The 15737-nt window shown below is 46.7% G+C and overlaps 1 protein-coding gene across 1 annotated transcript in view; it reads right to left on the bottom strand.

Moving 5' to 3' along the window:
* MAP3K14 (mitogen-activated protein kinase kinase kinase 14) overlaps positions 1-15737 on the bottom strand; it is a 34141-nt gene that overhangs the window by 11258 nt on the left and 7146 nt on the right. Inside the window, exons 2-9 of the mRNA XM_082194778.1 lie at positions 13390-13662; positions 12530-12599; positions 11088-11301; positions 10215-10811; positions 6808-6945; positions 3886-4015; positions 2823-2954; positions 1529-1633 (exon numbers count right to left, since the gene is read on the bottom strand). Of these exons, the coding sequence (XP_082050904.1) occupies positions 1529-1633; positions 2823-2954; positions 3886-4015; positions 6808-6945; positions 10215-10811; positions 11088-11301; positions 12530-12599; positions 13390-13642 (1639 nt within the window). The 5' untranslated portion in view covers positions 13643-13662. The remainder of the gene's footprint in view (positions 1-1528; positions 1634-2822; positions 2955-3885; positions 4016-6807; positions 6946-10214; positions 10812-11087; positions 11302-12529; positions 12600-13389; positions 13663-15737) is intronic.

The raw sequence follows: 15737 nt of genomic DNA on the forward strand, positions 1-15737 counted from the left end.
ACCACCCCAAGACCTGCAGGTATAGGGCGGTATATTATTATTATTATTATTATTATTATTATTATTATTATTATGCGACAACAGTGGGTGGAGGACCTGAGCGAAAATCTCTGCCCACTTATGAAACACAGGGAGCCCTTGGCCAAATCACACTATCTTGGCCTAATCTATCTGGCAGGGATGTTGCAAGGATACAGATGTTTGTGTGTAATCAGGATTGCATGATCTCTTAGATAGATATAGATATGTCATAAGGATGTAAAATGAGTGTTTTAAATTGTAAAATTGAAAATTTAATAAAATTATTTTTATTAAATTTATTAAATTTTCTATTTTACAATTTGAAATACTCATTTTACATCCTTAAGATATCAATGACTTCCCTTCTTCTCTTTCCATGGTTCATTTTACATATCATCAATCCCTGCATATTTTACAAAAACTGTACCATTCAGTATTCCATTACTGTATCCATCAAAACATGTTTACACTGTTGAATGTATCTTAATGCTGCCGGCATTTTCAGCTGCATACAATTATTTCCCAAATATTCAATTAACGTTTTCCAATTTTCTTGAAACGTATGTTCTTCTTGTTCTTATTCTGTATGTTAAATCTGGAAGTTGTGCATATTCTGTCAACTTAAGCTGCCATTCTTCTTGGGTTGAGACCTCGCTCGTTTTCCATTTGGGGGGGCCAGGATTCCATGATCTCCACCAGCAGGACATAGCTGACTTCCCATGGTAAACACAAGGCTGTCAAGCATGTATGTCTCTCTAAGTTTGTGTTATGCAGCTGTTTTGTGACTGGCAACCCCAGCACTCTCAAAATCTGAAAAGTGCCCATTAGTCCAAAAAGGTTGGTGACCCATGGTCTCCTCCGTAAGACCTAGCACTGGATCCCACCCCTACTTGATTGGTTCTCGGCTTTATAATAACATAGGGCATGGAAGACACTTTGAACATTCAAAACAACAACACATAAATGCTAAGCATTATTGCTTTGTTTCATTTTAAGAAAAGCCATTATCTACCGCTTATGTTCACATTGATATGTTTGAAAGTATGCATATAATGACTGCTCCTGAAATCTCAGAAGCTAGAGGGATGACTGAGTAAGATCATCAGTGCTTGGGAGGTGGGCCTTCAATGCCCTTGCCCTTTTGGGGCTGGCAAAACCAAAATAAAACTATGCAGAAAAAGTCAATTTGCATAATTTATACAAACTACGAACCCCTAGGTTTCTTGGCACAGAATAAAGACCCCCCTGGGCGCAGAAATTTATCTATTCGGCACGGATTACATAGAACCCCATTGATGCCGAAATATAATGCCAGGGGAAGTAGAGGGGGGTGCAGAGGCTGGGTGGTGGCATATCTCACGCGGGACTGGCAGCGGGCAGAGCGGGCACACCTCCATGATTTTTATTACAAGGCAGGCTAAGGGCATTTAAATGAAAGCATGCGAAGCAGCCTAAACATAGGCTCGGGGTGTATCATCGACCTTTTGCTGAACTGACCGTAACTCACCTGTCATCAAATGCTTCCCCATGCCATCCGGGTGAAGGTGAGCTGCGTGACCAAAATCGCAGAGGACAGCGTGGCTTCTGTCGCCGGACAAGAGGATGTTGTCAGCTGGCAAGGAAAAGGTCACAATGGTTTGCCTGCCATCGAGATCCAGGCACGTCCCAATAATAATAATAATAATAATAATAATAATAATAATAATAATATTTATTTATGCCCCACCCTCCCCAGCCAACGCGGGCTCAGGGCGGCTAACAAGCAATAATAAAAACAAGTTGAATGAACAACTTAAAAACAAGATTAAAATACAATTAAAATATTGAAACATTAAAATATTAAAATGCAGCCTCATCACAGGAGGAGAAAGGAAAAAGGAAAAAGAAAGAGAGGGAGGGAATCAAATTGGCTCCAAGCCAAAGGCCAGGGGGAACAACTCTGTCTTACAGGCCCTGCGGAAAAAAATCTGATCCTGCAGGGCCCTGGTCTCATGAGGCAGAGCGTTCCACCAGGCCGGAGCCAGTGTTGAAAAGGCCCTGGCTCTGGTTGAAGCCAATCTAACTTCCTTAGGGCCTGGGACCACTAGGGTGTTGCTATTTATGGACCTTGAGGCTCTCCGTGGGGCATACCGGGAGAGGCGGTCCCGTAGGTACGAGGGTCCTAGGCCGTGAAGGGCTTTAAAGGTCAAAACCAGCACCTTAAATCTGACCCTGTACTCCACCGGGAGCCAATCCAGCTGGAAAAGCACTGGGTGAATATGCTCCCATGGCAGAGACTCGCTGCTGCATTCTGTACCTGCTGGAGTTTCTGGGACAGCTTCAAGGGCAGCCCTGCGTAGAGCGAATTACAGTAGTCAAGCCTGGAGGTGACTGTCGCATGGATCACTGTGGCCAGGTCGGGGCGGGAAAGGTAAGGGACAAGAAGGATTCAAGCTTTGAGCAACAACAAGGCCTGGTTCTTTTTTCAGAGGAGAAACCCGTGTCTCATCCGTGCTGCTTTAGAGCAGGAGTGGAAAATCGCAGGACTGACTCTTCCTCCGCACGACCTTCCACAGCGGCAGAAACTAGTGCCGCTGGAAGAAGGCCAAGCGAGAAATCCTTCTCCTTGACGTGTCGTTTGCGGGGTGGAGAATTCTTATCAACTATGTCAGAAATGGCAAAGCCAGACAGGTGGGCAACCTCAGCGAGAACCATGTCAAAACCCTGCTCTCCACCCTCTCAAGAGCTGCAAGAGAGCCAATCCACTGAGGGAAGGCCAGCTCTCTGCTACCCAGAAGCCACTTCACCAACAAGGTACGTACCTTTCACATCTCCGTGGAGAATGCTGTGAGCATGAAGGTACTCCAGGCCTTCCAGCGCTTGGCCTAGATAATCAAGAGCTCGGTCCTCCGGCAGGTAACCGCGTTGCTTCAGGAGCTGGCCAAGGGACCCACCTGCAGGGAATAATTGTTGTTATTTTATTTATTCCCTCTGTATCCCACTTTTTCCTCTAAAAAGTGGCACACTGTCAGGCTTCAGGGAATCCAATCCTCTCCCCCACAGCAGGCTGCCAGTAATAGAAAAAAAGCTCTTACCAAGTCTTTTATTCAATATTCACATAGAGAGGTTTAGAAATGCTGCCTCTAGGAGTAATGGTGTTGCTCTGAGTGGAAACCCTCCCCCCACCTCTCTCATTATATGGTGGCTGATCTGTGCCTTCTGCCTCTGAGCTCTCTGCTCTGCTACTTTCAATGCCCTCCGGGTTCTGGGAGAAGGGGGGTCTGGAATGCTTTCAAAAGATACTGAGTCCATCAGCTGTCGCTCCCCACCCTACTGCTGCTTCCTGCTCCTCTCACATTATTTCCCAGCTTTTCCCCTCATGTGCCTCTGAGTTATGACCTCCTGCAAACCAATGTTGTAAATCTATACTGTCCTCTTCTCTGGAAGGGCCAGGATGGGGAGGCGGTTCCCACCATTCCTCCTCTGTCCAGTCCCTGACACGCGCATAGTCATAGTGGAACTCGCCAGATGAAACTTAACCATGCTTAGCCACTCTGCTGCTTCCCCAAATTATTTCCATGCCAGGTCTCATTACAGTGGTACCTCGGGTTAAGTACTTAATTCGTTCCGGAGGTCTGTTCTTAACCTGAAGACCACTTTAGCTAATGGGGGCCTCCTGCTGCCACCGCACCGCCAGAGCACGATTTCTGTTCTCATCCTGAAGCAAAGTTCTTAACCTGAAGCACTATTTCTGGGTTAGCGGAGTCTATAACCTGAAGCGTATGTAACCTGAGGTACCACTGTACTTTGCCCGTGCAGTAAGCTGCAAATCGCTGCTGTTGCTGCTCACACAGGGCTCCATTTCTCTTGTCCTTGAACACCTACCTTCCATTAGCTTCATGAAGAGAGTAATCCACAGGCCCTCCTTCACCGCTCCGTATAACGGGAGGACTTTGGCATGCACCCCTCCAGTGCACGCCACCAGCTCCTCTGCACGGAAGTTTTCGACCCGCACCTGGATTGAAGAGAGCAAGATGGCAGGAGGGTTCACTCTATGTTCAGTGGTACCTTGGTTCCAGAAGGGCTTGGTACTCAAACAAATTGGCTCCCGAACACTGCAAATCCAGAAGTGTTATGGTTTGCAAATGTTTTCAGAAGCTGAACGTCCGACACAGCTTCCGCTTGAGTGTAGGAAGCTCCTGCAGCCAATTGGAAGCCACGCCTTGGTTTTCGAACCGTTTTGGGAGTCGAATGGACTCCCAGAATGGATTACGTTTGAGAGCCAAGGTACCACTTTAATTAGAAAACAACGGTGTCTACCTCTGGGGGTGGAGAGCTGGAAACAGAAGGCTTACTGAGGTCTAAAAGTGTGTATGTTGTGGGTGGAGATGGCCAACAAGTTAGTTAAGGGAGAGTCAGGTTGGCAGAAGGAAGCAGGCCGCAGGTGACAAGGGCCTGAAATGCGGAACGTGAGGAAACAGCTGCCAGAGGAGGCCTGGAGACAGGGAAAGCAGGAGCCGAGATGACAGAGGGGTTTCATGAAAACCATAAGGCAAAGGTCAAGGTCAAGGTCAAGGTCCCATGGATAGTTAAGTGCAGTCAAAGGTGACTATGGGGTTGCGGTGCTCACCTCACTTTCAGGCCGAGGGAACCGGCCTTTGTCCACAGACAGCTTTCCGGGTCATATGGCCAACATGACTAAACCACTTCTGGTGGAACGGAACACCGTAATGGAAGCCAGAGCACACGGAAACGCCATTTACCTTCCTGACACAGTGGTACCTATTTATCTACTTGCACTGCCATGCTTTCAAAATGCTAGGTTGGCAGGAACTGGGACCGAGCAACGGGAGCTCACCCCATCGCAGGGATTTAAACTGTCAACCTTCTGATTGTCAAGCCCAAGAGGCTCAGTGGTTTAGACCACAGCGCCACCCACGTCCATCAAGAGAGCCCAGGGAAAGAAAGGGCTGTGAGCATTGACCATGAGAGCGCAGGGTGGCTGTGGTGGCAGCAGAGCTAAAGTCCACTGACTGATGTGCCCCAGCCCACCAGACTGTTGTTGCAGGGATGTAGCAAATAATAAACTCTCCGAGCCACAAAAATGGCAAGCAAAGAGGAATCTACAGGGGAGTCTCATGGCACATGTTGAGGCAGTATCAGGTTACTTTTTTCCCTTCAACACAAGCATTCAAAATGCAGCCTGGTTGTGTGTTGTTTTTTTTTAAGCAATTGCAGCTAAGGCCAAGAGTAGGGCTAAAGAGAAAGCAGATGGTATATTGTCTGGCCAAGCACAGAGCTTGCTGAAGATAAGGAGGAAAATATGAGTCACTGGCGTGTTTGGCTGCTGAACGATAGCCGAAGTGGGTTTAGATCGGAACATGAGACTGCGGGGAAGGAGGAGGAGGAGGAGAGTTCAGAATGGGGAGGGATATATCGAGTAAGGAGGAGGCACATAATCGGAGACTTCAGCCCACTGGAAGTGCCTCCAAATATAGGCACAGCAGGGAAATACAGCTCTGTCACCCGAGCTCCCCAGCTGGGCTCTGGATCACTGTTAACAGCAGTGATTACGATGTGAAGATGAACGAAGCAGTTCTGTGGCTGGAGCTGAACAGCCTGGGGTCTGGAGAGTATCTGCATGGGAGATAACCCGAGAAGCACGTGCATTGTGGAAAGGACAGGAGACAAATAGGTCAGCTAAGCTACACCAGTATCATATGAGGGTCGTACAATCAAATTGCTGCAAGAATTCCCCTACAAATCACCACCACTGCCCTGCCTGCAACTCCAATGGGTCAGTGCGTCTGGCTGCTAACCGAAAGGTTGGCAGTTCGAGCCCACCCAGGGACATCTATGGCAGGATTCCTGAATTGCAGGAGATTGGACTAGGTGGCCGCGGGCTCCCTTCCAACCCTACGATTCTATATTCTGTGAACACTGTGCAGGAAAATTACAGCTTCAATCGTCAGAATAAAGAATTCTCTGAAAACAGAAAAGACTGTTTAAATATGCGACGATAGCTGCACAGATGTTACTAGCCCAGAGATGGAAAGAAGATAAAGTCCCTATCGGAGAAGAATGGCAGACTAAGTTGATGGACTGTGCTGAAATGGCAAAAATGACCGGAAAAATCAGAAATCAGGAAGACCAAAACTTTAATAAAGTATGGGGAAAACTTTAAACTTACTTTGGAGAGGACTGTAAACAGTTAAAATCATTAGTGAGATTGCAATAACACTTGTAATGTAATGAGAACTATGGATGATATAAAGATATAAAAATTGGGGTGATTATTTAAAAAAAAGATGCAGCAGAAAAGGTTCAATAATGGGACTCACGCAGGGGAGGAAGGAAGTCCAGGGATTTGTGGGAATCCCAGTCTATGTAAGGTAAGAATGTGAATTTTAATATGCAAAACCAAAAAAGCAAACTTATCGGGTGGGGGGGGGGAGAATTCTCTGCTGCTGCTATTTAGCACTTCTGTCTTTTAAAATATTGTCTCTGCCACCAGTTGCTCTCAAGAGAAATCAAGGCTATCAGTTTGGACTTTGTGCAAGAGCAGCCCTCCCCACATAGCTTGCTGCACCCAACACCCACGCACGGCAGGAGATTCCACCGCCCGGTGTCTCCAGGGCAACGCCTTCCGCCTTGACCTTGAGATCAGCCACAAACAAGCTGCAGCAAAGCGACTGCTCCAGCCCCAGCCCTCAGCAGCTCCAGCAGAAAGGAAAGGAGCTTTCAGTTCCCCTTTTGATTTCGCTTTCCCTTGCCTCGGGCAGAACTGGGTTCGGGGCATTTGCATACCTTTTTGGCAGCACACTGAAAGCCCGTCTGCTTGTCCTCCATTTTGTACACTTCACCAAACGATCCTGTGCCAAGCAAGTCTGGACATTTGGTCCAGTGGACGCCTTCGCGATACTCATAATCCACGGCTTTCAGTTTCTGAGGGATGGCAAGAGCAGTATAAGGAACAGGGGTCAAGGGAAGGGGGAAGAACTGCCAACATAGGCACTTCCGAGCCAGCCTGTTTAGCTAAAGTCATTTAACCCAAGAAACTGGCCAAACGTCTACAGGTTTTCCCTCTTCCACCAGAAGTTCTGGAGCAGTGGTTCTCAAACTCTTTTTTCCAGGCCACACTTTCAGGATAAAAATTTGCTCGTGCCACACCAACTTTTTCATTGACAAGAAATACATTGGTAAACAAAAGGAAACAACTCCAAGCAGTGCTTAATCTACAGCACAGAACACAACTACTTTATAATATGATAATGGGACCTCTTTTATGCAGCTACCTAAGACTATGGGTCATTCAAAAAATGTAATTATAAACAAGCCTCTTACATACAGGCTCAATGAGAGGTTTAAGCTTGCTTTTGCTGGCTAATCTCATTTATGTTAGGTCTTATCTGAGACAAACAAACTCTCATTTTCTCACCAACACAAATAAGCGTTTTCTTTTTTTATGATGAGTTGAAAATCCCTGTTCACACCAATATGTTATGGAGAACGGTAGAATAGCCAATGCTCTCGAAGAAAGCTGTGAATACTGTTTCTGGTTGTCCCTGAATCTTCCCGCCACACCAGCATGGCGCGTCACACCCTTCTGGAGGCTCAACACAACCCACACCCCGCAAAATGCAGTACCTTAAAACCACTCTTGAGGAGCCCTGCTTCCAAAGTATTTTGAGATGTCTGCTATCTGTCCCTAAGCTTGCCCATTGAATGCAGGAGAAGGATTGTTCCAATGCTGTGTATTCATGCCATGTGATCACTTTCCTTCCCCCATAGCTCAGCTGGTTGGGGTGTGGTGCTGATAATGCCAAGGTTGCAGGTTTGATCCCCATATGGGACAGCTGCATATACCTGCCTTGCAGGGGGTTGGACTAGAATCAGCCTTTCTCAACCTGTGGGTCCCCAGATGTTGTTTAACTACAACTCCCATCATCCCTGGCTAGCAAGGCCAGAGCTCAGGGATGATGGGAGTTGTAGTCCAACATCATCTGGGGACCCACAGGTTGAAAACCACTGGACTAGATGATCCTCAAAGTCCCTTCCAACTCTATGATTTTGTTGAACACTGATTTTATACATATGAAATAAACCAGAGGAGCTGGTTTGTGGATGACAAATGCACAGAATATGCACTGCTAAAAACCAAAGACCTTCTAGCTCAATTGCTGAAGACATGCCCAGAGGAACCGTACCTTTCAGAAAGCAACACAGGTCTTTAAAAAATGAAGCAGAGACCACACCTTCAACTGGAGGAAATAAATATCCAGCTCCCTTCTAGCTACGAAAAGGATCTTGCTCAAATTGTTTGCAATGACAGATTCCTGCAGTTTATACCACCACCACCAAAGTTTGGAAAGATTTCCAAACTTTTCTGAGTAACTGTTCCCACTAACTTTCCTTTAAAAATTAAAAGTGCTTTAAAGCACGTAAAGAATATTGCATGACCAGGTAAGACCAAAAGGTCCATCTAGGCCGGGCATCATCCAGCTTCTAAGAGCCAGGTAATCTTAGGAACCCTACAAACAAGGCCCAGAGGCAATGCCATCCCCAGTGATGTTCCTGTTAGCAAGTGTTATTCAGGCATACACTGCATTGTTTAAATCCTAAAATCACACAGCTGTGAATTAGACTAATTCTTTTGGAAACTATTTAACCAAGTGGCCATCTCCACATCGTGCATTAATGAATTCTAGAAGCCCACTGTGTGTTCCATGAATACTTCATTTTGTCCATCCCAAATCTGGCACCAACCAATTTCACTGAGCAACTGAGCATTGTTATTACTGAGGGCCAAACAAAGTTCTCTCTCCACACCAGTCACAATTCCAAACTCTTGTATCACTCTCTGAATTCAGCTATCTTTTTCCCCCTTTTCTTTTTCAATCTACAAAGCCTCAAATGCTTCGATTTCCCCTCATAGGAAACATTCTCTTCTGTGGGCATACCGAAGTTAGATGGGTCACCCAAAGTGGCAGCTCTTCCCCAATCCTACATCATGTAGACTTTGTGGGTGGATGCAGGACATCAGAACACTTCTGGTCTCTGCCCATGTGATGCTATCTTGCCATGTGTGGTTGATGGTTCTTGCCTGAGTATCTCCCCTGAAAAATGCATTGGGAGAGGGGCTACAAGCAAACCTCTCACATCCAGGCTTCCTCCCCAGCCCTTTTCTGCCTTACACACTTCAGTTTTTACTTAATTATCTGTGAGCAATAGGCAATTTCCCCCCTCCCAGGCTGATCCCAAAAGACATCTTTCATCCCCATTGTCAAACTTCTGCAGGGGTCCTTCAAGAGTGAGCATCTCCTACTGTTCCCATTGGAGTATTTCTCCACTTTTACCCCTAACAAGTAAGATAAGATCATGCACATGCAATGATACCCTACGGTCCATTCCCTCTGCTTTTCTAGACCGCAAACAGTTATTTTCTTCAGAGCTGCCAGAAGAGGCACCTACTCTGACAGCGTTCACACATGAACAGCTAAAGGGCTGGAGTACTCTTGAAAGCAAAGTCCCCGTTCTCCTCACTTAACTCCTATCTCAGTGAAGAGCTTTAAAATCACATTAAAAAGAAGTCTCGTCTACTGAAAAATATATATCATGTACTGGAGCCCTTTCTAAGCTATCCCACTTGAAACAGCATGTGAGGAAATTACCACTCATCAAAACCTCCCTGCTTGTGGTGATCTAGCATGTCAGGACAAAAGGCAGTAGCCTCATTTTCCCCCTCTTAGGCCTGACAGTTTGCCATGCTGGGTTTGTTTTTGTGATGTCCCCCACACAAGGGAGCCCTCAGTCAAGCAAGCCCTCACTTGCAGCCTTGAGTGATACATTCCAAGGAGGCTGTAACACAAAATATTTCCAAACTTGTATTAGTCCTCCTCAGAGTAGGCCCAATGAAATTAATCAGCCCATGTTAGTCATGCCCATTAACCCCAATGGGTCTACTGTGAGCAGGACCAGTGAATGATGATAATAATAATAATAATAATAATAATAATAATAATTCATTACTTATACCCCTGCCATCTGGCCGGGCCTCCCAAGCCACCCAAATAGCACCCAAAATCTGGTTCTGAAGTTTAAACAAGGCCCCAGGCGATGGGCAGCTCTGGTCCCTTACTTCCCAGAACATGGTGGAATCTACCCTGAGGAAGATGCCATTGTCACCCCTAGCTTCAGCTTTTGCGAAGGCTCACCTCTATAAGCAGCACCCCTTCATTTCCATCCATCCCCTTTGGACTCAATCCACCTCCTTTCCAGGTCTTGGCTAAACAAGCTAGGTTTCTTGGTTCTCCGAGGATTACACTTCCCTTCAAGGCATCCACCAGAAATTCTTCCATGGACAGCTTGTCTGAGATGCTTTCTGCAGGCTGGTGGCTACATTTGGAGAAGCTCCGCTTCAAGCTCAGGCCTGAGAGGCGTTGCTCACCATCCACACAGGAAAGGTCATCAAAGAGATGGGTCCTCAGAGGGTTGCGTTTCAAGGGAGGAAAGAGGTCACTGTAGCCACAGAAATCAAGGGGGAACTTCCGATAAGGGAAGGGGTGTGGAGTCTCTGACTGAGGAGTAAAAATGTCTTGCGTGTGGGCCTTCCAGACATGGCTCAGGCACTGAGCAGGGCTGATCAGCTTGTGTAATTCTAGCTTTCCTCGATTCTTCAGCAAGTCCAACTTGCCAGCAGGTAGGGCTTGTTTGGGTTTCTCCAAGGGGCTGAGATCGCAGCCCAAATCCTTGCATGACTTTGAAAGCCAGGAAGCGCTACTGAAGAGGGTGTCCGAGGACGAGTCATCCTCCTGGAAGAAAAGGGGGAAAGAGTTACATCAAGCAGGGAATGATTCTCTCAGCAGGGGCTGCTCCCAAAATACAAGCCTCACTGACGGGGTCTGGGGGAAAAAATATTTCAAATGTTTAGGTGCCAGGCCAAAAATGCATTTCAAAATTCTTTGGGGCCAGATTCCGGGTTTAACGGAAGGTATCAGCAAACCAGTTGCCTGGGATTTCACTTGTTCTTACTCCCAAGAAAGTACTATACCTGGGCATGATTGAAGAAAAGATAGAAAAGGCCTTACCTGCACTGGAATTGGCGTGCAACTCTCCTGCTCTGGGGTTCTTGGCTTGTGAGGTGGGGAGGCCGATTCCTTGTGTGTCAGAAGATGGGATCTTTTCTTTCGCCGTTTCTTCCGGGACTTGCCACGATGCATAGCTTTCCTGTAGGCTGGGGCGATTTTGCCCTCAGTTGCGTAGGCCACATTGTTGGGGATCTGATCGAGGCTACAAGACCGGCTGGCACAGAGAAGGGTATTGCAAAGGCATTTTAGTTTAAAAGCGGCAGCGACGGAACATGGCCTTCTCTAGCTGAATTGAAAACTAAGAAGTATAAGAGGAGAAGTTAGAAGAACCTCTAGATCCTAAGAACAACGAAGCTTATTGGCCACAAAATGGAATTCCATTTTGCACAACACCTGGCAATGGATTATACGAGACACTGCAAAAATAGTGCGACAAACACTAATTTTAATTTATGTGACCTAAGTCCATTTCTTAAAATGTATATTTTGCACGGTCAAAGTACAAAATACATCTCTCTACTTTTCAACAATGTTTTGGGGGTTAAAGGTGTTAAGTCTATTGGGAGTGAGGGGACTGCAATGCTGAAAGAATTGCCCTTATTCTGAATTGGCCTTGTTTGACCTCAAAGGTGTAGTCATGTTTACCATGTGATTGGCTAGGATCATTCTGGGAAGGAGAAGCAGCCCTAAAAAGCAGTGGGAAGGGGCAGTGGGAGGGAGACAGTGGCTTCACAACAGCCATCAACAACTATGGAAAAGTGACAAAAAATGGATTTTTTGGTAGGAGACATTTTACCCTTTGTACCAATACGCAATTATTTCTTACACACACACACACACGGACGAGCGTTCAGCTCAACCCCATGTACTCTGTGCTTTTATCAGAACTCAGGTACAATATAATACACAATAACTTGGATGTTCCCTCACTCTGCAGCTTCCCATCCTTTCTATTACTTAAAACATTCAAAGTCATTGGCTTAGGCCTCGTTCATACCTCACACTATTCCAAACCACAGTTTAGTGTGTGATTCCCCTGCTGTGCTCAGCTAAGCCATAGCTTGGGCTTGGCATGTCGTCTGGGAGCAAACCTTGGTTACAGCTTGTGATTAATCTAGAGAGAGCTGAGCCACAAGGCCAGGTTCAAAGGACACACTAAGCCAAGCCATGGTTAAGTTCAGCATGGTGCAGCAAAAATAAGGAGCCATGTTCTCCATGCAACCCTGCATAAAACACACCAAGTCACTGTTTGGCTCAGCATCACATGAGAACTAGGCCTTATATATAATAAACTCCATTGTGAATATTGGGTATTCAAAGCAAATCCTGTTCCCAGAATACAGGGTTAAAATGGAGTAGAAGATGCATTCTAGAATCAAAGTTCCCGCCCTGCAATGCAATTGAGATTTGTGGCTCTTTCTGTGTTACAGGGGAGACCTTACCTGAATCGTTTGGTGTCAGCAAGAAAAGGCCTCTCAGAATATGTAGGGCTGAACTCCTGGCTGATCTCACCTGCAGGGGAAAGCAAACAAGGCCAATACAAGCCAGGGTGAGGCAGGAAATGCCAGAGTCATACCATCTTCTGGAAATCAGCATTGCTGTAGCAAAGGAGGATGTCAAAACTAACTCCCAAAAGAGCCACGAGATCACCAAGAGGGACTGTGAGTATTCTGTTTGGGGAGATGTGGGGAGGAATCACAATTCTGGATGAAAAAATATGCAAACCAGAATCCAAATAACTGCCTATTTGGTCTCAATGTCCATGGGGATTTAGGATTTGTGTCTGGCAGGGAGGGACATGCTAACTGCCTCGCAAGCGGCTTCAAAATTTGGAGTGTGTTTCAGGAGCAATTTACAATAGAGCATAGGAGAGGACAACTCAGTGGAACAAAGGCTCCTGGGCATGGATAAAGTAGCCCTGTTTTAACACTTCAATTTCTCTTGTGCCTCATAATTGTTGATCTTTCCTACGGTATTCCAACTAAACCGCTTGTATTTCCCAGAATCTGAGCCCCAGAAGAGTTACATCTGTTTGGTTTCTTCTATTTACTGCTGCATAAAATGTTATTCTGACATACCAGCTCCTTATACCTCAGCAGTTGGGATCCTCCTGCAATGGTTGGTGAGTGAAGCAACAGCAATCATGGGGTGTGTTGGCTGAACAAGTTTCCCATTAGTTGGGCTGATGGGGTTGCAGGTCTGCTAGAGGGCTTTGATGCAGAAAGCTACAGCTACAGCTTCACCCCCAGCCACAATCCAATTTTAGCCCCCCATCCACTCAGCGTTGCAGCTCCCCACTTACATTCTGCCTGGGCAATGATGGAGATGGAGGCTAAGCTCCCTTTCCCACTGTCTTCCTTGGCAGTTCCTTTGGCAATCACGTCGCTCAGAATCTTCCACGGTCCCTGGAACACATTTTTCTCTGGATCCTCTACTTTGCAAACGCTGCTCTTTTTCTCAGTCACCACCTCCTTCGGTCCTTTATCCATAGGAAGCTCCTTTGGGTGCCCAACGATAACTGGAGCATCTTGGCAAGCTATTTCCATTACGGCCATCTCCTCCTTTTGCTAGAAGGCTGGAAGATAAAGCCCACAAAAAAGAACAAGCCATTAGAATAGATGCCCTCTCTTCATAGAACCATAGTACTATGGGGTAAGAAGGGACCCTGGAGAACATCTAGGGCAACCCCCTAAATGCAGGAATCTCAGCACATGGTCCAGAATGTGGAGACCACACACTATTGAGTTCTCCTTCCCTCTCACAAACACACTGATGATGTCTGATAACAGGGAGCATTCACTAGCGAGGGAAATACGCAAGGTGGTCCCATGACACACATGCGGACTAGAGACCTCTCTCTCTCTCACTTGCTCATAATTCACATGTCCTTCTCAAGCAAACTACACATGCACACAGGCCACACATTCCTATCTTGCCCACACACCCCCAACACACACCAGCTATAAATACATATCTCTCCCAAATGCATCTCACATATGATGGGTGCCTGCAGGAAACTTGGGGGGGGGGGTGTTTGTCAGGAGAAGTAAAACACAGAAAGGGTGGAATGGGCTAATTTCTCGCCAAAAAAATGAGAAGGATTGTGCCTGTATGATTTGCCTCGTATCTCAGGTTCTAACTACCACTACTACTATTTCATCTTTATTCATTATATGCCGCACATCTGACTGGGTTGCCCCAGTCACTCTGGAAGGCTCCCAACAAAGTATTAAACACACAATAGAACCTCAAACATTAAAAACTTCCCTGCAAACGCTAGGAACTTGCTTAAAACCAAAATGGGGAAACTGAGGGTTATGGTACATGCTGGGGGAAGCAAAGAAGGCTTTCATGGGCACTATGGTGCCCGTGGGCACAGGATTGGCAATTCCTGCTGAACAGGATGCTTTGGGCAGTGGTTACAAGGTGGCTGTTCCTTCCTGTTCTGGGTGGTGAGAGGGAAGGATAGATAGATAGACACATTCCCCCTTTCCTCCCCCCACCTCCATTTTCCTTGCTGTGTTGCATCACATTAGAAGGTTCAGGTCTGGGCTGGTTGCCAGTCCTGACTGAGAGCATTATATTGCTATTTAGCGTGGGCGGGTGGGTAGGGGAAGACTCTGGGGAATAAGAAACCAGGAAAGGCATTCAGGGAAGTGGGGACAGTTCTCCTATAGCATGTGAGAAGCTTTTAAAAATCTCATGGCACATTCCTCCTCCAGACTTCGCTTTCAGGGCATGCATTTTTAGGGAGGCTAGTTCTCTCCACCCTCCCACCCCCGGTCTTCCATCTTCTCAAATGATGCCCTAATACTCCATGACTCAAATGCTCTCAACCTGACCTTCCATCTCTCTCCCCACCCCCACCCCCTTTCTGTCCTTCAACATTTAGTGTTTGAACAAATTTAGACCTATGGACTAAATTGGAAAGCTTACACAGTCCGCCATATGTCTGGTTCTTTTCAGACCCCTCCAGATCCCCAGCCAACAGTGCAAACATGAGAATATAGTGGAGAAATAACGCAAGGATTTTAATGCAGCTGTGATTGGGCATCAGTGATGGGTCATCTTCCCCACAAACGAGGGGGGAAATGAGGCTTGTCACCAAATACTGATGGGCATTTTGAGCTATGTCTTGCGTGAAGTGTTTTGGTGCAGAGATAACATTAAGGTTTTTTTATATTCCAGATTTGGTAGCTTTCAATGGCATACAGCTCTGAGCTTTGGACTAAGTGAGCAGACTCTCCCTGACAGGGAAAGGAACTGCGGGGCACACTGCTCTCTTAGCCGCAACTGCAGCTGTATCAAACCGATCCGGCACCCGGCCTCCTGACAGCAGAGAATCCTTTCCCCGTTTCGCAAGGCTTTTTCATGGCAAGGTGCCTGCTAGTTTTCCGCCTCTCCTTTGAGCTTCACGCTAGCAAAGGGCACTTCCCTGTGCTTCTGATGAGCCAGAAGCAGAATGGGGAACCTCCGGACACTGCACCCAACTGGAGTGTGTCTTGCAAGAGACGGTGTCCTGTCTCCAGCTTGCAAGCCTTGTCTTCCACCGCTTCCTGGCACAGGCAGGTTTCCAGACAGGCAGAGGTGGTGTCGGCTGGCTGGGGAGGGTGTGGCAGAGGCTCAATGAAGGGCTGCACACACATTTTC

Source organism: Podarcis vaucheri (assembly GCF_965113315.1).
Source record: "Podarcis vaucheri genome assembly, chromosome: 13".
NCBI classification, from domain to species: domain Eukaryota; kingdom Metazoa; phylum Chordata; class Lepidosauria; order Squamata; family Lacertidae; genus Podarcis; species Podarcis vaucheri.